This window comes from Amphiura filiformis, chromosome 1 (genome assembly GCF_039555335.1).
Source record: "Amphiura filiformis chromosome 1, Afil_fr2py, whole genome shotgun sequence".
In the NCBI taxonomy this organism is placed as follows: domain Eukaryota; kingdom Metazoa; phylum Echinodermata; class Ophiuroidea; order Amphilepidida; family Amphiuridae; genus Amphiura; species Amphiura filiformis.
Genome location: NC_092628.1, coordinates 5,648,018 through 5,669,177, shown reverse-complemented (window position 1 = coordinate 5,669,177; position 21,160 = coordinate 5,648,018). Strand labels below are relative to the sequence as shown.

At 34.0% G+C, this 21,160-nt stretch overlaps 1 protein-coding gene across 6 annotated transcripts in view; it reads left to right on the top strand.

Annotated features, from left to right (window-relative positions):
- The window catches only part of LOC140157358 (uncharacterized), a 47,476-nt gene that overhangs the window by 11,806 nt on the left and 14,510 nt on the right, over positions 1-21,160 (top strand). Inside the window, exons 3-8 of one of the 6 annotated variants that reach the window (XM_072181408.1) lie at positions 2,891-2,920; positions 4,761-4,811; positions 5,558-5,608; positions 6,536-6,664; positions 17,276-17,410; positions 20,612-20,653. In XM_072181408.1, the coding sequence (XP_072037509.1) occupies positions 2,891-2,920; positions 4,761-4,811; positions 5,558-5,608; positions 6,536-6,664; positions 17,276-17,410; positions 20,612-20,653 (438 nt within the window). Of the gene's footprint in view, positions 1-2,890; positions 2,921-4,760; positions 4,812-5,557; positions 5,609-6,535; positions 6,665-17,275; positions 17,411-20,608; positions 20,654-21,160 lie in introns of all 6 variants that reach the window. The other 5 variants (XM_072180885.1, XM_072182925.1, XM_072182147.1 and 2 more) reach the window with 5 other exon arrangements.

Below are 21,160 nucleotides of genomic sequence, written 5' to 3'. Positions count from 1 at the left end.
TTAGGGTCAAAATTTCAAACCACTTAAATATGTTTCTGTTTACTGAAATCATGCATAGAAGCAACTTAAATTCAAGTAAAATAATGTTTCAAGGCTTAAACCTTTTGATTTCTAATAAAAAATTTGACATTTGCATAACATTTTGATTAAAATCTAAGAAAAAATGTATTTTACATAACCTCAGAAAATTTTGACATGAAAGCTGGAATACATGTGAAATTCCATTCCAAAGTAAGTCAACAGATATAAGTTAAATTTTATACCATGTTTTGCTATGTTTGTAATTGCAGTTTTGAAAATTTTTAACATCAAGTGTTATTTACAATGGAAATTTCCAAACCTTAAACATATTTTTTAAGTTTTAATTGGGTTCCTAAAATAATTTGAATGTCTAACTTCATGTACAAATACTACTTGATGAAAGGAACCTCCCAGCCAAGTTTCACAGAAATTGGAGTTATTTTTTATAATTGGCAATTCAAGCGATTTGTGTTTCGGAGGCTTCAGTTAACAACACAGGTGATCATAAAAGTAAAATATTTAGCTAACTACTACAAGTTGACATAAAAAATAGGTAAAAAATATCACAATTACCAATTTTCATGCTTTGCTTCTAAGTATTGAATTTCAGTTGTGACAAAATTAAATTATCACAGCAAGTCATTTTTTTTTGTTTGGAGGCTTCATGTTAACAATTGTTAAACATTGCAGAAGTAGTTTTTTGAAAACAACAGTGTTGGGATCATCTAAGCTGTTATTTTCTTGTGTGTATTGAATCAATGATTCTATGCGGCAGATATTGTAGATTTATCACACATTAATTTTTTCACCCATTTGTTAAGTATGGTGTTTTTTGCATGTGAAGCCTCCGAAACAGGCTTTTTAAGTTATCAGTATATTTATCAAACATTAACCATAATGTCAATTTTTTTTAAATTTATGACATTCTGCACATATCAAGTAATAATTACAATGCAGATATCAGTATGAAACACACCAATTTAGATATGCATAGATGATAATTAAGTTTACTGTTGTTTGGAGGCTTCATTTGTTTCGGAGGCTTCAATTGTTAACGGAAAGTTTGTATTGGGTCCCATTTTCAAACGGTGATATATATCTCCACGATTTAAAAACATGTGACTTGAGGATCTACTTTGCTACATTTTGATAAATAGATTGGATGAGCTCTTTTATTTATATTTGCACAAGCTTGCTGAACAGTTTGTTTCGGAGGCTTCAAAAAGTTAACGGAAAAACGGCTATTTGAAGTCAAGATTTTATAAAATTTTAAAAGCTTGCAAATCGGCTAATTTTGTTACCCATTTCAAGTTAAGATAACAACTGTTATAAATCAAGAAGAAGTGAAGAAATAACCAAGAATTATGAACCAAAGCTACACCCACAAAGTTTGTTAACAATTGTTAACGGAAAATGAAGCCTCGAAACGACAAATATCAAGTCCGGTTCTCAAAAATACAGGGCCGTTCACAATTAAATCTAATGTGGCAGTGTTTACTGAACATATGACTGTACTTTCAGGATAAGAAAAATTATCCATGAACTAACTGAAGAAAACACAGGGTTTTACAAAAATGTTACTGGTTTTATAGTTTTTCAAAATGGCAATATTAAGTACATTTAAGCCTGCTAAAACTGAACGCAGTAACTCCCAAAGCTGATTATGCTACCCAAGGTAGCTGCTAACTAGATGACTTATGTGGCCAAAAATTATGGAATTCTGTGGCTTTATTAGAACACTACGGATTAAAATGTTAAAAATCCAAAGTTACACCCTTTACCGTGAAAATGACCATATACATTTGTACATGTAGGAGAGAAGAAGTAAAGGTAAAAATGTTACAAAATTTTGTATTGTCTTCATGTTATTGTTTGTTTCAAGGGAAGGAGTAAGCATTTTCTTTTCTTCATAAAAGCATTGGCCAGGAGTAAACAACCAACACAATGCAATGTATTGTTGTATAATTGTAACATTGCAAAGGTGGGGTTGCTTGACTGAAGATCAGATAGCAATGTATGCCATGCGCATTGATTTACATATTATTTGCCTTAATTCTTGTACATTGAATGACATTCTTGCATTTTGATATGAATAGTTTATCTATTGGCTGTTGCAACATGACCAACTTGTTTCTATTTCCAATGTTGTTTATTCTTTGATCTCCGTGTTATTTTCTATTTTAAATGTACATATTTGTTTAACATTTTTGTTGTTGTTGTTGTTGTTGTTGTTGTTGTTGTTGTTGTTGTTGTTGTTGTTATAGTTCTGTGTTTGTTTAATTGTTTTGTTCCTTGGTTATTTCTGAAGTATGCATTTAGATCTAAAATCAAAGCATGCTATTTTAATTCTATTTCCATGTTGTCTTGCCATCTTTAATATCTCATCTCTTGGGGAAGAAATGCAGACATTGCAGAAGATCCCATTATAATACCACCAGCCTCAATTTAATCCAGCCTCAATTTAATCTTGCATAGAGGTTTAATAAGCAAATTAATGCCAGCAGAGAAGAAGAACTATGGCTTCAGAAACCCATCATCTTCAAGTCAAGTTTCATCTTAGAGATATCTGATGACACAGTCCCATCCCCAACACTTCTGGAAAAAGTGTGGAATGTGGGAAGCCCCTTCCAGGGAAAATTTGAAATTTGGAAGGAAATTAAGGTCCTTAAACAAAGAAATACACAAGAATTTGGAGGAAATTTGTCCTTTTGAAGTGAAATTTTGATCATCTTCCAGGGGAATTTTCATTTTTTCCAGCCCTGATCCCCAATATCAATCATATTTCAGTGAAAAGATCTATGAGGTCAGTATTGTAAATTGTAATAATAATTCAAATGTTATATTGCGTTTTCGTTATTTTACTTTATAGTTTACCCTACGACCCCAGGACCAAGTACAGGTTAGTTTTAAATATGTTTCTATTTTCTGAATTTCAATATTGAGGGTTCAGAGCCAGAAAGTCTTTAAAGTATTTCTGGTTCTCAACTCTCGATATGCATGGTTTGCATTTTTTATGATTTTCTTACATCTCACTCAACCCTCAATATGCATGGTTTGCATGATTGCATGATTTTCTTACATCTCACCCAAGATATATAATTGAGATCAGGAGTGTAACCATGAATGGGGTACTGGTAAGAGCACCAAACAAGGGCACTTCTGCATGCAAGAACACAGAAAAAGCTTTTGTTAAATCTTTGACTTTATGTTTTTTAGACCTGCGAGAAAATTTATATGGATTTGTGTATTTGAAATTGCAATTCTTTAGTAATATTTTAATAGCATTTTCTTTGATTTGCCTTGTTGTTTGGAAGCAGGTGCACCCCTACTCCTACCCCCATAGTTACACCTGATTTAAGATACAGCATGACTTTAAAAGTGATGCATGTACTTTGTGTTGTACTTTGCTAATTTGTTTGCTTTCATTTTATTTGCAAAATTTTAATTTCTCAATTATTCCCATACTTCTTTCCCACAACATCCATCCATCCTCACTTAAAGAAAACACCTTAAGCTGTGATATACTGATTGGTGCTAATGGATCATTTTGATGTGGCTGTCTTGTATTAATCAAGTTACCTAAAATGTTGAGAAAACAGGTTCACCACAATGCAAAGATAGAAAGTGTAACAGGCAGCAGCTAGACAAATAAATAGAGAAAACTGAACGAGATATGAAATTTAGTCAACTACATAATTTCTGTACTAAAATATAAAAAGCAAAAAATATAAAAATGTGACAAAATATTTTAATTTTAAAACTGGTTGTGTTCATTACAAATTTACAACATGCTATTATCAATAAATACAAATGAATACACTCTTTTAGAATGTAAAAACAACATGCAGAGTGCATTATTATATAGCACTTTGATAAGTATGGACAGTGCTTTCAACTATGTGCGTGCCATGTATAGGACCGATTCATTTCCCTTGGAGATGGATGCATTAAAAAATAATATATATTTCAACATTTTGGGGGTAATTTCCTATAAAAAAACAACAAATTGTGTTTGTTGTTTGTACTGAAAGCATTTATGGCATGGATATCTCCGAATGTGTGTATTGCCTTTCTCTCAAGACAACAAGTGGTATGCATTGAGTACATTTGCCAAAACCAATTTCTATTCGCAGTTCATAGCTTTTGCCTCCTTTGATGGAGGCTTGAGTCATGTGAAGTGATCTGTTCCACTGCTGTTGGACTTGATTCTCTTTCCCAGTCGGGGTTTGTATTAAAAGCAGACATTCATACATATGTGATCTGCTGCTTTTAATGCAAACACTGACTGGCAAACAGAGTGACTACTATCATGTTCTGCATGAAAAGCAGTAGAGCAGATTACTTTGTGTTACAAACTGCATCTACAAAATGACCATTCCAGTTGAAATCCACACCCCCTATGGAAGACATGTTTTTTAGTTCTCATACAGGGGTGTAGATTTCAAATGGAGTCACCCGTTCATTTGAAATTCACACTCCTTGTGTTTGAAGATTTAGATAAATGTTTTCCATAGGGGGTGTATGAATTATAACTGGAATAGCCTAATGCGTCTGTTTCATGGAGCGATGCAGTGTTTAACCTATTAATCATGCATCTTGTTTCATTACAAATATAAAAGCCTATACTTCATTCATTCATTCAGTATTGCTACAACATCACTATCATATTTTATCATCGTGTTTTGCTAAAACAGGTCATCACTATCATGTTTTATTCCTACCCATTCTTTACTAAACAGATTCCATTGATACAACCAGCAGTGACATAGAAACAAGGACATTATATACAGGTATACCTTTGACCAAAATAAAAATCACAAAATTTCATGCCTCAATAGTACTGATTGTGATCTACAAAACTCAATAGGCATATTTATTGCAAAATGTAACGAAATGTTAGTCCTAAAAAAGAAATCTGTTTTGAAAGAATATGAATTCAATATCGATTTGAAACAATTTTAAATGCACACACATATAAAAAATGCACACAAAACTATATTTTGGCTCGTAGCTTATTCTCTTTTTGTAACTGAAAATAGTCAGTGTTGGAAATAGGCAGTCCCTCAGGTCAAATGTGATATAGGCCTGCAGACTCCAAATGCCAGTGAAAATCAATTTAATTCTGATACACCAGACTAACAGGCCTGAAGGATCCGTGATATTTGGGTACTAAAAGTCGGAAAGACTAACTTGTTTTCCACATTAATCCTTTTTAAAAAAGAAAAGCTTCTGCCATTATTATGGCATTACTATTTGTTGATCTCGGAGTCTGATGTCTTTAAAAGTGCACATGTTTAAGACATGTGTATGCGCAAAAATTTTTAAAAAAATAGTTTGGGCCTATACAAATTGATGGGAGCCCATAGCATTATATACGTAGGTGCTAAAATGGCCCTGGAAATTTTTTGGCTTATTTCCAACACCGACTCAAAATCTACAACTTTGAATCGGACAAGTGAGTACAGCCACCTATCCTTTCATTACTGTTCATCACATGTGTTGTCCCTACCCTTTCTCTTCTCTCATACCATACCAGATTCCATAGCTACAACCAGCAGTGGTACAAAAACAACCACAAAGCATACAGGTGAGATAACTTGACAAAATGGGAGTGGGGAGGGTAAAAAATTAGGACATTTTGGTTTTCGCCTTTCCAATCCAGCAATCCTATTTGCCATATAATTAAACATTTTGCTAGGCAAATCCAATAAAAGCAGTGGACCAAGACACTTGTGATCAAGCCATCAGCCCAGATGGTGAAAGCTAAAGTAGTGAGTTACTTTTTATTGGATTTGCCTAGCAAAATGTTTAATTATTTAATCTACAATCCTACAAAATGCATCTATTTACTGAATCCTATTTGCCATTTTTCTTAATGTGTTTATTATTTTGCTTTTTGATTGAGCCTTAATTAAACATTTTATTAATTAACTGATTAATTATTTATGCTTCTTAATTGAGCCTTGATTGAATATTTAATCAATTGATTAATTGATTGATTGACTGATTGATTGATTGATTGAATGATTGGTCGATCAACAACAAATTGAAGCTACAGCATTTTATTTGGCTTATTATTTTGCTTTTGCCCAGCTTCATTTTATCTGCAATAACACTGTTTTTGTGTTGAAATATTTGTTGTCACCAACTTCTTTTCAAAAAAAATTCAAAAAATTTTCTTATTAGTTGTCATGAACAGAAAAAAGAAATGCCTAATAAGTAATTAAATTAAATGATTAATAAGTTCTACCATCAAAATGAACATTATATGAAGCTATCTTAATTTATGCCTGAAAAAGTGTATGCACTTGAGACTTAGTTTTCTGATTTGCTTAGTGCTTACATTTGTCCTGAAGTATTGCAGGTTTTCAAAATGCCGGTTTTCAAAATACCACATTGATAGAGTGCTGCTATACATGTAAGACCTTCCATTAATAGAAACAATGCAGTCTTGAATTAACTCTATGCTTCTTTAATTTTGGCTACTAACACATTTGCCTCCTTAACACATCAGCAAACCCTACAATCCCATCAGATACAATCCCCACATCAGACATGACAACTAGCAACTCAGGTGGAGGGATTACAACACCCACAAGCAGCGATGTAACGCCTATGTCACCCTCAGCTGCTCCCGTAACAGGTGAGAGTTATATGCATTAACTTATACTAATGCTTCAAAACATTAACATGCTTCTGTTTTCTCAATTTTAAAAGCAAGAGCTTTGTTATGACTAATAGAAAGATTTTGGTTACATTAATGAATCATGAAGTTTGCTCATGCTAACCCTAATAGTAGAAATCTTCAGTATGCTAAAATGCTTTTACCATACAATCCATGCAATCCCTATCCTTTGCATCACACACAGCTTATGCAGTTTGTAAAAGTGATGGAATAATATGTTCCATGAACAGACTTAGCTTTCAATTTGTGGAAACATTGCCACACTTGTTCAGTGTAGGACACGGTTTCAGATTTGAAGCAGGTTTGACTGCCAAAAATGGCAAAATATAAAGTTTCAAAAAATATTGTTTTAAATATGTTTTCTAGACTGAAATTTTGTGCAGAATTCATTTCTGAAGTCAGAAATGCACAATCTGTCATTGTTTTCCTGATATGAGCATTACAGTAGAGGCATATGCTTTTGACGGAAATAAAAATATGAGATCCATAAGTGACAACATTATCACAACATATTTGAACTCTATTGGCACACTTATAAAGGCTCTGCAAGGCTCACATCATGTTGTAGTGCAAGTCTGACATCTGATTGGTGCACACACATTGAATATAGGTCACATGATTGCTAATATTACAGGTACTAATTGTTCCCGATTTTGCTCAAAAATGGGGTGGCGAAGTCAATTTGATAAAAAATTAGAACTTAAAAATATGCATTTTAGCACAAGTTTGATACTATATCCCTGTAGTACTGTATCATGGGAATAACGAATAACTGATTAGTTTTTCTGAAGTCAGAAATGCAAAATCTGTCATTGTTTTCCTGATATGAGCATTACAGTAGAGGCATATGCTTTTGACGGAAATAAAAATATGAGATCCATAAGTGACAACATCATCACAACATATTTGAACTCTATTGGCACACTTATAAAGGCTCTGCAAGGCTCACATCATGTTGTAGTGCAAGTCTGACATCTGATTGGTGCACACACATTGAATGTAGGTCACATGATTGCGCAATATTACAGGTACTAATTGTTCCCGATTTTGCTCAAAAATGGGGTGGCGAGTCAATTTGTTAAAAAAATTAGAACTAAAAAAATATGCATTTTAGCACAAGTTTGGTACTATATCCCTGTAGTACTGTATCATGGGAATAACTGATTAGTTTTTTAAACGTGTCGCTCTCATATTTTTTTTTTTGCGATTTTTCGAAATGCCAAATTTTACGTAATTTACAGATGTCACAAATTGTTAAAAAAATTAGAAAAGAAAATTGAGAAGGAATGGAAAGATATTAATGTTATACCCAAGTAGGAACTTATACTGTGCATAACTGATTAGTTTTTCAAGCCTATAGCTCTTGTAGTTTTCTTGTAATCCCGATTTTTATAAATGGTGGGAATTTTTACACACATCAAAATTTTAAGGGGTAGGGGAAACATTTTTACATTTTGCAAGTTTTTCCCTTAGTTAAAATGAACAAAGTTAGGTATCAAATGAAAGCCCATTCAATACTGCATAGACTGGTAGGTCAACCATCACTGTAGCACCTTCCTATCAAGAGTTATGATTTTTCAAATCAATTTTTTTGCCGAAAACAGCTTATTTTGGCATGTCAATTGTCACGGGCGTGTCATATTTGAATGAGTCTGGCGCGCGAATGATTAAGTCAATCACAAAACAAATACCTGAATCCATCAAATAGTACCCTCAGCTGATATGTTAACATTTTAAAGGGCCATATCTATGTATATTGTAGACTCTATGAGTATACAAAGTTGGCATGTGAAAATTTTTGTCACCCAAAAAGTGCATTTTTCGGGCAAAATCGGCCACAAATCAACATTTTGTAGCAAAACGATGTAAGATGCACGCGTTTTGACAAAAAAATCATGTTCTACAAACAATTTTACCCTAGAAAAGACACCTTAGAAATTAAACATAGCTATTTTCACTCTGGAGTGAATTTTTACACACTTTGGCAGTGAAACCTGCTTCAAATTTGAGACCATGTCGTAGGTGTTTATGTTGTTAGGAGTTTGGCAGAATGCCAAATTACGATTCATCTCTTTGTTTAAAGTCATGTCACATGAAATGGAGAACAGGGATGTAGACAGTAGATAGAGAAAGAGTTAAAAGGGCAGTATATCAATTATTTACTGGTAAAATTTATTTATTCAGCATAATTGAGACGTACATGTAAGATAGAGGCCGGCATACATATGATCAGTTTAACATTGTGCACTGCCACACCCTATGATCCATTTGCTTCAATTTTTAATACAATTTGTGTTTAACATGAATTAAATAAAGAGAAAAATTGATATTTGTCGCTCTGCCAAACTCATAAAGATATGACATAAAAAAGCTTATTTCAATTGTTGCTGATGGGAATATAGCATTCTGTAAAGTAAGATGTTAAATTAGTCAAATATTTCATTATGGGTACTGAAACAAACTATTGTCCATTATGATTTAAATTGTCATTCCCACAATTACCACAACACATACACACAAAATACACTTCACAGTTTGTGATGGCATTATCTTTGGCAGCAAAGTATCTTTTTACCGCTGCAAGTGAAAGACAGGAGGAGCAGGGTTGTCTTACCCAATGCAAATAAACTCACTAGACTAGAAATAATATAACATGAAGTAAACTTCCTCCAGGATCAATACGATGAGACAAGGGGCTAACTAAATATCTAGCTAATAGTGATGAGGTGACTTGTAAAAGTGTTACATGTGACATCAGCTGCCATGTGGAATGTTGTCATTACATGCACTTTGCAATAACAGCAATGATAGAAGTGTGTTAAATTATTCTCAAATATGTCCAGTTGGGATAGTACTTAGTTGGAGCAGCCTTCACAGCTCAATTTGCAAGTAAAATCATATAGTGCATGGTTGTCTGTATCCGACCATACCGTACTCTTAACCAGAATTGGGGTCAGAGTGTCCTCAACTGGTGCAACTTGAGGATAGTTGTTGCCAACACAAACAATTCTAACTTTAATTTCTTATCCCTAACAGAACTGTGTACTACAAAATGCTACTTGATATATGCGCTGTTCGTGCGTGCATCCCACATGGTGTGATGACGCAATCCCCCTAAGTGATATATAGACATGGTTTCGCTGGCCAGCGAAGCCCAAGACCCATGGCAAAGTGTCGCTGACCCAGTGCTTGGCATGGAGGGTCTCGGGTTCGAATCCCACCCAGAGCAAACAACTTCTTTGTTTGTTTTCTCTCTTTATTCCTTCCTTCTTTCCCTTCCCATCACCAAAAAAGCCCTTAGGTGGTTAGGGTTAGCCCCAACCATAATCCTATTCCTAACCCTAAAACATAATTATATCCTTATTCCTAACCATGAAACATAATCATAACCTTAATTCTAACCCTGAAACTTAATCATAACCTTAATCCCAAACCTATTCCTAACTAAACTAACCCTAATCCTTATCACTTAAGGGTTGGTGGCAGTTATTCCAACTTTAAAGTATTGGCATTCTCTTTGAAATATGAATGACCGTGAAACAGATCCAGTAGCACACATGTTGATTATATTACCAATATACACATGACTTCAGCATTTGAAAACAGAACTTGTAGACATCAGAGCAGCTTTCATACACGTTAACTTTCCCCCTATAGTCCGACCACAAACTAATATCATTTCTATCATGCACTATATCCCACCTGAACTAATAGCCTATAACCATGATGCATGCAACAAACCTAACTCCTTGAGTTTAAACATCCCCGAAGCATCCTCCTCACGTCTTGCATGTTATCTAACTTATCCACAGTTATACTAGCTGTACTTTTGTGTGCATGTATGCATGATGAATTTTAAGTTGTAAAACTGTTATTTTTAGTTGTAAGCTCATGGTGATGGAGTTAAATTGCTGGATTAATAAAATGAAAAACATGTTTAAAATGTTGTATTTCATATAAGGCCAAAAAAATAAAAGGTTCGTATCAAAGGTTACGAGTGGTTTGAAAACAAATGTGAAATGCGATTTTTTTTAATTCCGATTTGGTATTTTTATGGTATTTTGAGAAATATAATCTGATTTTCGCTTAAATTTTTCCAGAAAAAATAAAAATGTCTTTTATTTTTAAATAAAAAAAATTTCTGCATTTCTTTTTTTTTTAAATCATGCGATTTTACAAATGCGTGCAAAAGCTTTGAGATGAACCCTTTTTTTTTTGGCCTAACCTTATTGCAAAATGTAATAAGGACATGCTACATTATTTTGTTTTTACACACTTTAAAGCTTAACCAAAAATAAAAACATGGAAAAGGGAATATAAAAGCCAAGGTGAAGTCATTTTACTGGGCATGCAGGGCAGACAATGATAACAATTGCATGAAAACAGCAATGTATTTAAAAAATAACATTTGGTAAGGAATAAATAGTCAAAATCCTGCACTTTTCCCATGTCTTTGACATGGTAAATAAGCAGATAGGAGAATTGGCAGAGGACATGGTTTTTTAGCCAAGGGGAAATATCTTTATAAATAAAGCCTGGTGAAACGATTTCAATAGCAATAAAAGAAGCATAAGAACCATCCTTTAAAATGTGCATTAATATTGAGAATAATCATTACTTTTAAATAATGTTTATAGCTCACAGGGCATAAATATTGTACTTTACACAAGGTCCTCAAGATCAATTGCATATATATGCTATATTGGAACAAGTTTTACTATGCACACTCCATAGTGAAAAAAAATTGTTCAATGGAGTGGTTTTTCTCCACGTGTACATTTGTATACATGTCATGCTTTTAGCAAATTCTTATATCAAGTAAGTTTGAAAGCTTCAAATTTGGTCAGTATCCCTGTAATATGCCAGAGATGTTGTTGCTATGAGACCAATGGCTTCTATAACGTGGACAAAATATGAGTAATCATTTGCCTTATGCATGAAACTACTTCACAGTACTTGATGCTCACTGTATTTTACTTGAAGAGGGAAATGGTAATAACATTTAAAGGTTAAAGCCACAATGTACAATCTTATAATATTAAATGGGTTAGTTATATTCAAACCTGATTTTTTTTGGCATATTTGTAATGTTTATTCATGTCCCAACTTAATCCTAAATGGAATCAGCCAAATTTGTTGTGTGTTTGTCAGGTGGACAGAGCAATTTTGACACAAGTCATATTCAGACATTATGTCCCCCATAGATCTCCATATTAATTGGCCAACATATAGCCAGTGGGGTTTCTTTCACTTTACCTTGTTATTTTGGCTTAAAATGAACAGAAACATCTCTTGACAATTATTGTTAATATTATTTCAGCATGTTGAGTAAAGAATAAAGTAGAATTTGACGGATATCGTACATAATGGCTTGGATGAAAATCCATTACATGTTAAGGGGGTACTGCACCCCTGCCTAATTTTGTGCCTATTTTTGCATTTTTCTCAAAAATTATAGCGCATTGGGGACAAGTAAGATGTATATTATAGGGGCAAGGACTACAGCTACTGCACTGGAAATTTTATTTCAGCACAGACAACAGTTGTGGAGTTACAGTCAAAAATGAGGGAAAACCAATATTTGATCAATAAATCAATAACTACTTGCTTTGAGTTGCTGAATTTTCACTACAGTAGTTCATGGAAGAAAGAGATGAGAAGGAACCACAACGACTTCGATCGGCCAAGTTTTAATCCGCTTATCCATTGACGCATGAAAAGAAAAGCTATCAATGGTACTTACTTTCATGTATGATCCATTTACCGCGATCGATGCTTGGCGTAAATCATTACTGGAAAAAACTATAACAAACCCATCCAAGAACAAACAAACGCTACCCAGAAGTAAGATTATGGAATTTCACTGATGCTCTGAACATGTATAGTAGCTTTGTTTTGGGATCTACAGTCAAACTGTTTTCTTGATCGTGTTGTGTAGAAAATGTCCTTTAACACATCGAAAAGGTCATCAAAATCGGCCGTTTATTTGCTGAGTTTCATCTTTTGCAAATAAGGTAAGATTTTGGTGACTTTTTCGATGAAAAATAGATGCAAAATGTTCTTAAATAATGCACAATGTTCCGGTTGAGTCTGGTACATGAAACATGTTTAATTTAATAGTTTATATGTGTATAATCGTAACTAGCTAACTCGTTTCAATGCCAAAGACTGCCAACTCTGAGAAAAAAGTCATCAAAGTTCGGGAAAATTGGGCGAAATGGAAGAAAAAGATGTAGGCCATCAATGACCGATGATCACGTCACCAGAGAAAATCCTATAGAGTGCTTGCACGGAAGGTCATTAGTTCAAATCATCCTTCAGACACGCTCCAGAAGATATGCAAATACATAGAGTACAATACCAATCACCTATTTAACGCGTGGTATTGATCAAAGTAAATCCTCATGAATAACAATGTCAATTAAATGTCGGTAAAGGGAGTGGACAAAGTGAATGTGTTCGTTGTGGTTCCTTCTTATCTCTTTCTTCCATGAGTAGTTGTAGTCCTTGCCCTATAACATACATATCTTACTTGTCACCAATGTGCTATAATTTTTGAGAAAAATGCAAAAATAGGCACAAAATTGGCCAGGGGTGTAGTACCCCCTTAAAGAATTATCTCATAGAATTTGTCGATGCTTAAGAGAACCATAACCTCATATCAGATACTGCTTTTTCATAAATTGGTAGTTAGATAAATTACTCATAATGTAATGATGTATTTTCTACCTGCTATCTACTGAAGATAGCAGGTTTATACAATTTCAACAACTGCAGCTCTACAGGGACCAATAAAAAAGGTCAGCATTACTTTATGGATGTTTGGTTTATCAAGAAATGTTTTTATTCATTTTCTTGCTATCTACACAAGCTAGTAGATTTTAGAGATAAATTCACCAACAACAACCCTACAATTTAGAACCTTTAATAAAATCTTATGAAAACAAGTTGACAACATTTATCAAGAACAATTTAGTAAATTGGTAAAAATTTTATATTTGCTATCTACCGAAGATAGCCAGTGAGATGGCATATTTAGATAATTTCAACAACTGCAACTATTGCAAAGAGTTAAAAGTTACTTGATGCAGATGATTTCATAGGGATATCAAGAACAATTTGAATATTTTTATCATATTAATGTTGTTTTATGATTTATACTTGCTATCTACTGAAGATAGCAGATTTAGACAATTTCAACAACTGCAGCCTTACAATTTAAAAAAGAAATGTTAAAATTATCTTAATAATTAGATTCAATTAAAAATCACTGAAACAGTTCCAGTGAGTTTTGTGAAAGATTGTTTTATTTCTCTGCACATCTCTAAATCGTCATGTTTTAAGGCTTTATTTTTCAAAGTAAAACAAACATCTTGACGTCAATGCCATTGCAAATCTGGACACCGCTGTTCATACAAATACATGGAATTGATTTCACAGCCAACTAAATAAGGGAAAACAACTTGTTAACAAATAAATGTATGATGCTCAACTTTGCCAGATGTGCACCAGAATTGACAATATAAATCCTATTTCAACTTTGCATGTCTAATTTTCCCATTGTCAGGAAAAACAATGCTTCTATGCTATTGTGTTATTGTTTGTGACTGTTGACCTTTAGTGCAGCCTGCGCAGGTGCTACATATTGATTTTAGTCTGTCTACCAACATATGCAAGTACCTATTGTTTAATTGATATAAACTGGAACAGTGTGTGAACTATATTGGAAAATTATGTTAGAAATAAAAAACAATGCAGTACATTATTATTACATTTTACATTTTTGGGAAAAATTAAACAGTATAATAGAAGCCATATGCAGAAGATATAAAGTGTGATTGCACAGTGTGCTGTTCGGAGGCTGTCCCTATAACATACACATCCATGGCTGTCCTAATGGGCAGGATAACATACCTGGCAAGGTCTTAATTGAATTTTCTGTGCAGAATTTCACTGAATTAGGCAATTGTATTACAACTAAGTGTGTAAAAAGCTATAGTTGCATTGATTTAACCCTTTCCACAAAACCCAAGTCTGTACACTCAAAATTTAAAATTTATAATTCCTGAAAATGTCAGAATATAATTTTCATGTCCTTACAATTGGGGTGTGTATGAAAATGCATATAATGAGAACAAACATACCTAGTTTGGTTCATGGTTTCTTGTGATAAAGTGTTAAACTATTGACAGGAAGCGCCATATGAACTGCATTAATAGTATAGGTGTAGTAGTATTACCAATTACATCAATTTAGACTCTCTTCCTGATGGGTATTGACACAATTGCTTCATCTATTTTCAAAGTGATACTGTTGCTCCCTGGATACATGTATAGGTGTGGGCTATTCTTGTTGAAATCCATACACCCCATATGAAAGACATGACCTTAATCTCCCAGACAGGGAGTGTAGATTTCAAATGGAGTCATCAGGTAACCCCATTTGAAATTCACACTTCCTGTGTGGAAGATTAAGGTCAAGTCTTCCAACTGGAAGAGCCCAGTTCCATGGCATTCCAGACTTCCAAGCATCTAAATTTAACCAAATATTTTTTTCTGAACGAGTATTTTCATTTGCATGGTATTAAAATTATATATTTTAATATACTCTTTCCGTCTCGGCGAGTCAGTGAGGTCATCATGAGGCAGCTATGTGCTCCGGGGTACTCAAGTTTGGTGCTGCTGAGAATTTGAAAGTGGACCCATAAATATACCAATCTTTCAAGAAATTTGGACCCATTTATATACCAAAAGTCAAAATTTTCGGCCAAATTTAACCCAAATTTTCTTAGTTTTTACAATTTTTCCCAAAATTTTGGGAGAATTTTGAAAATTTTGGCTAGATTAAGGAAAAATTGGGCTATTTTCCAACAAAATTGAGAAAATTTTGAAAAAAGGACCCATTTATATACCAAAATAGGCTTTGAAAAAGGGGCCATTGATATACCAAAAGGCTGAAAATGCTACCCATATTTATGCACGCCCCTGTATGGTCATTTGTACTGAGACCCCCGGCTATGTGCATCATCTTTGATCATGTGTATGTATACAATAAGGCTGGCATTTTCGGTCGGGTAAACGGGTACTACCGAGATTACATTACCCGGTAGGAAATACCCTACCCGGTACCAAATTTAAAAAAAAAAAAAAAAAAGATTTTTTATTTTTTGGTTTTGTAGTGTCCCTGGACCTAGAAAATGCTAGGATCATTCATGGTTGACCTAAAAAAAAAAAAAAAAAAAAAAAAAAAAAATTTCAAGATTTTTTGTATTTTTAATATAAAAATTGATAATTTGTATTCATGTCATAGTCTATTAATGATTTCAAAATGCATTGAATTTGAATGCATTTTGAAATCATTAATAGAATATGACATGAATACAAAGTATCAATTTTCATATTAAAAATACAAAATATCTTGAAATTTTTTTTTATTTTTTTTTTTTTTTTTTTTAACCATGAATGATCCTAGCATTTGTCTAGAATGATTCCCACTACAAAACCGAAAAAAAAATTCTTCTCTTTTTAAAAAAAAAAAAATTTTTTTTTTTTTTTTTTGTATTGGTACCCGTTACCCTTGAAAAATGCTTGGTACCCGGTACAAAATTACCCGAAAATGCCAGGCCTAGTATACAACAGCAGATTGTGTGAATATATGTGATTTGAAGATGCAGCCAATGATGTGTGCACTGTAGTTGTAGACTCGCCAATGCATGTGAAGATAGTATAGTTCTCTATTTTTACATCATCTATGTAATTTATAAAGATACACACAAGGAAATGTTTATGTGAATACATATAAACTGCAATAAAAAGCAAATGTCTTTTATGATAGATTATTTCCATTAAGTATTGTGAGCGTGACAGGTAATACAATGATAAAGCCCTAGTATTCAAGCTAGTTCCTTTCATAATTAATGTGTTGTGAGCATGTTATCTTATGGTATGACTAGGGTTGCAGCAGTCAGTAACATTAAGCCAGGATTTTAGTCTGAGGGGGCAAAGCCAAATTTTTGTCCCCATTTGTCAATTTACACCCCAGGCAGCAGTACATTTGTTTCAAATACAACTGTCGCATACTTTAGGCCAGAAAAACTTCTAGTCAGCAGAATTCTACTGATCTCACATGCTTGTAGAAATGTATTGATCTGGTTGAGGCCGTATAAAATTAATGTTTTGGTTCTCGTCCAGAGGATTTTCATGAATTGATGAGGGAGGGAGGTGTTTTTTTTTTTTTTTTTTTTCAATGTAAAATTAGCATTGTCAGTAGTTTTCGGTCTTCTCCAACAGTGCTCTAGGAAACGATGAGGCCCTTTTTTTTTTCAAATGTGAGATTCTGAGGGATAAACCCCCTAGAGTACCACAAAAAGACTTGGAAGTGATGCTTGTTCTCTCATAAACTTATTTATATGTATGAAGATTTCATAAATCATTCCAAAGTCTAAAAAAATTGAAAAATCTATAAAAAAAAATTAAATTCTATGTTTCAGTGTATGATTTGTAAGCCTCTTGTTTATTTGTGTAATGTTTTGTTTCACGTCTGTCATGCATTCCCGGATTTTTCGTGAAGATGATAGTATGAGCTCTGTAGCCATGGTAACAGAGATGGAAACCATGGCAACAGACATGGTGACCATGGCAACAGACATGGAAACCACGGCAACAGACATGCCCACCATGGCAACAGATAATATGACAACTGCTGGTAAGATGGTGGTCTTTTTGAGCAATTCTCATAATAATTTCACCATTATGATTATGGCATAGATTCTGTAGTGTAAAGTGGCAGTAGAGATTTGTACTTTTTGCCTTGCAAGTATATTGCTCAATGTATCAACTCCATTTTCCAAGTAAACATAGGTGGCAGAGAAGTTGGGGGCACATCCCCCTAAATTTCTCCATGGGGGAGTTCCTCCCCCTAAAAATCCTAGAAGGAAAAATAAAGTAGTAATTGCACTGTGCATCGTCCTTTTTAGCATGCAAAACATTATGTTTTGGGTCAAAATAGGGTAAAATTGAACAATGTTGCACACTTCGTGCACACTACCCCATCAAATTCCAAAATTTACCTTCATTTTGGGTTATAAGAATAGTCTGAAATTGAATGTCCCAGTAATATACCCCACAAAAAATGCTCGTCTCCCCTAAATTTTCATACTTCCGACACCACTGAACAAATTTAGGTATTTTTTCCGCCCTTGGATTTATTAAAAATGCACTCTCAAAAGATAAATAACAAGAGCGATAACCGCACCGTAGCTGAACCATGTGGCTTCGGCAGTACATTGTGGTAGGCCTATACCACTGTCACAGTATGACCCCTTTAATGACCTTAAATGAATTTTAAAATATTTAAAACATGTTAAGAATGTCATAAGGATCATTGCATTTAAATTTCAGCTCAATTGAAGCATTTTGAAAACTTGACCTTTGACCCCTTTATTGCCCCTTAATGACCTTAAATGAATTTTAAAATATTTTCAACATGTTTAGAATGTCATCAGGATCATTGCGCTTAAATTTCAGCTCAATCAAGCATTTTGGAAAACTTGACCTTTGACCCCTTTATGACCCCCTTAATGACCTTAAATGAATCTTAAAATGTTTTTAAAATGTTTAGAATGTCATAAGGATCATTGCTTATAAATTTCAGCTCAATTGGAGCATTTTGAAAAACTTGACCTATGACCCCTTAAATGAATTTAAAAATATTTTTGAAATGTTTAGAATGTCATAAGGATCATTGCATTTAAATTTCAGCTCAATTGTAGCATTTTAAAAACCTTGACCTTTGACCCCTTTATGACCCCTTAATGACCTTAAATAAATTTTAAAATGTTTTAAACATGTTTAGAATGTCATAAGGATCATTGCATTTAAATTTAAGCTCAATCGGAGCATTTTTGGGTTTTTTTTTTACCCCTGTGACCCCTGGATGACCTCTGACGTTTGGAAATATTTTTATTATATTCTTTATGTCTTCCTCTTTCATATGACACCACTCATGGCGTCATACCTTCGTGGCATTTAGAGATATGTCCATTTCAGACCAAATGGTTAGTCAGTTAGCTAGTAAGCTAGTAAGATAGTAAGCTAGTAACATTCACTCATATAGGCTGATACCATTTCATGGTTCAGCAAAAATGGAAACAAAAAATCCTTGATAGTCTATGATGACTTGCAAGTCCATGTGTGTAAAAATGGAGAAGTTAATTTTTTTCCAAAAAAGCTTTGGATGACAATATTAGATGAGGTTTTTGTTTTGTTAATATTTCATTTAACATTTCGTTATCAATTGAACTTTGTTTGGAGAACTTTTGAAAATGTCTTTATCTCACCTTGTTTTCATAACCTGTCAATGTAACTAGAAGAAAGCAATTAGCTAGAAATATATAACTATGCAGTCACAAAGTCACAGTCTGTGTAGCTCAGTGGTTAGAGCGCTCGCCCGACAAGCGAGAGGTCTGGGGTTCAAGTCCCCGCACAGGGCAGGTATGTCCGGAGTTTTTTCTCTGGTATATCTGCCTATGATGCATGTTATGTTTCCATTTGTAAATTCATGTTTAAATGTGCTAGTGTGCGATGCGTAATTCTTCTTTCCCTGTATATTGATATATTAAGAATAACGATTAAGCATCATTAATTTGATCTCGTGCGCTAGTTGTAATGTTTCCATGTTCCAGTGTATGATGCGTAAGCCTCTTCCTCTGTTAGTATCCGTACACTTAAAACAAAAGTAATTCCTGAAAGACACTAAAACTAAATTACAAAATAGAGTGGTCGATAGATGGAGAATTTTGTTCTGCATATTTTGATACCTCGTTCGGCACGATACACCTTTATTCCTAACTTCTATGAATGAAAAAGAGAGCTTTTTAAAAGGGACAAAATTACATTGACTTTTCCCTTTACGCAGATATTGAGCACACCGGAGTGAGCGTTCATCAGTCAAGCTGTAAAAAGCCCATAACAAAAGGCAGCAGACATTTAAAACTCATAACTTTTGTCATTCCACTGCATGTAGCTTAAAAGGGATAAAGTTGCATCTTTCCGAATGAGTTATCAAAATACACAGAACAAAATTCTCCATCTATCGACCTCTTTGTGTCATGTTTTAGTTTTAGTGTTTTTGTATGTGTGCTTTTTGTGCGCAGCATAGATTGGTGTACATGTGAAGATTTGCTGTCAGATTAATGAATTTTGTTAAGCTTTTGGCAAGGCTTGATCAGAAAATGTACCATTATAATACATTGCCAAGCTGTCTGTTTCTGTGTTGCATTATGTATGTATACAGCAGTGTATGCCTAATTGGCTGTTAACAGTGATACAAACGGTCTGTAGTGTACAGGTATGTTGTCAAATATTGCTGAAATTAATATCTGTGAAAGCCTATGCCTAGAGTTCCAGATATTGTCAGAGAGCTTTAAAAAGGTGCAAATGCTGGTGACAGTTAAAAATTTTTGTAAAGAGAACTCTTATTCTAAACTAGTAAGTAATTTGTGATCCAGAAAAATGTATCCGCCAATATCCCCATACCCACCTTAAGGACCCTCCCATAGTCTTTTACAGTAGAAATTGTGTTCTTCACCTGTTGGTGACAAATATATCTTGCTTCTATCTGCTTCCAAAATCCTAGTAAATAAGAGAATCTTTTTAAAATAGATAGCAATATTCAAATGCAAAACTGCTGGGACACATACACAGTTCAATTATCCCCCGCCCCTTATTCAATGTCATATACCATACCAAATGCCTCAATTTGGATTGTTGGGTGAAGGAGGTATTGTGTTGATCCCAGCTCAGGGAGTTTTGCACTTGATTGTAGATGTGTTGCAATACAGCAAAAAAGGCAGTTTTTAGAACTCACACAATTCTTAAATTTGATTGAATTTTAAAACTTCAGCAGCTGGGACCACCAAATCAACTAACTATGTTGGCAGTAGGACTGGTAAGAGTACTACAGTGGTTGTTTCTCCGGCTGTAATGCATCCATCCCTTTAATTGCTACAAAAACCTTTTATTATTTTTCCCAGCAAGCCCTGATACCATTTACTTTACAGCAGTCCCTGGATGAACCTTCTTTATATACCATGTCTTGGAAAAGATGCATTTGTGCTTGAATTGTGTCCTGGGTATGTGTTGTTGAGATGAGTAAAGAAAAATTGGCAGTTGGGTGCTAATAAAATTGATTTAACGAACCCCAAAGTGTTTGTATTGTTTACTGCAACATGGATATAATTGCTTCCCTTGGATAACCATATAGCCTCCAGGGGTAGCGTTAACCCCAGATTGGGGGTAATTGACCCCCTAAATTTAAAAAATATTAATTTTTCACCCTCTATATTGGGAATATGTGCAAGCTCGGGGGTGAACTCTGACCCTCTACTTTTGGACCTTACTCCTACCCCTGACTACACTGCAAAACATTTTTCACCCCCGAGATTTAATTTTCACC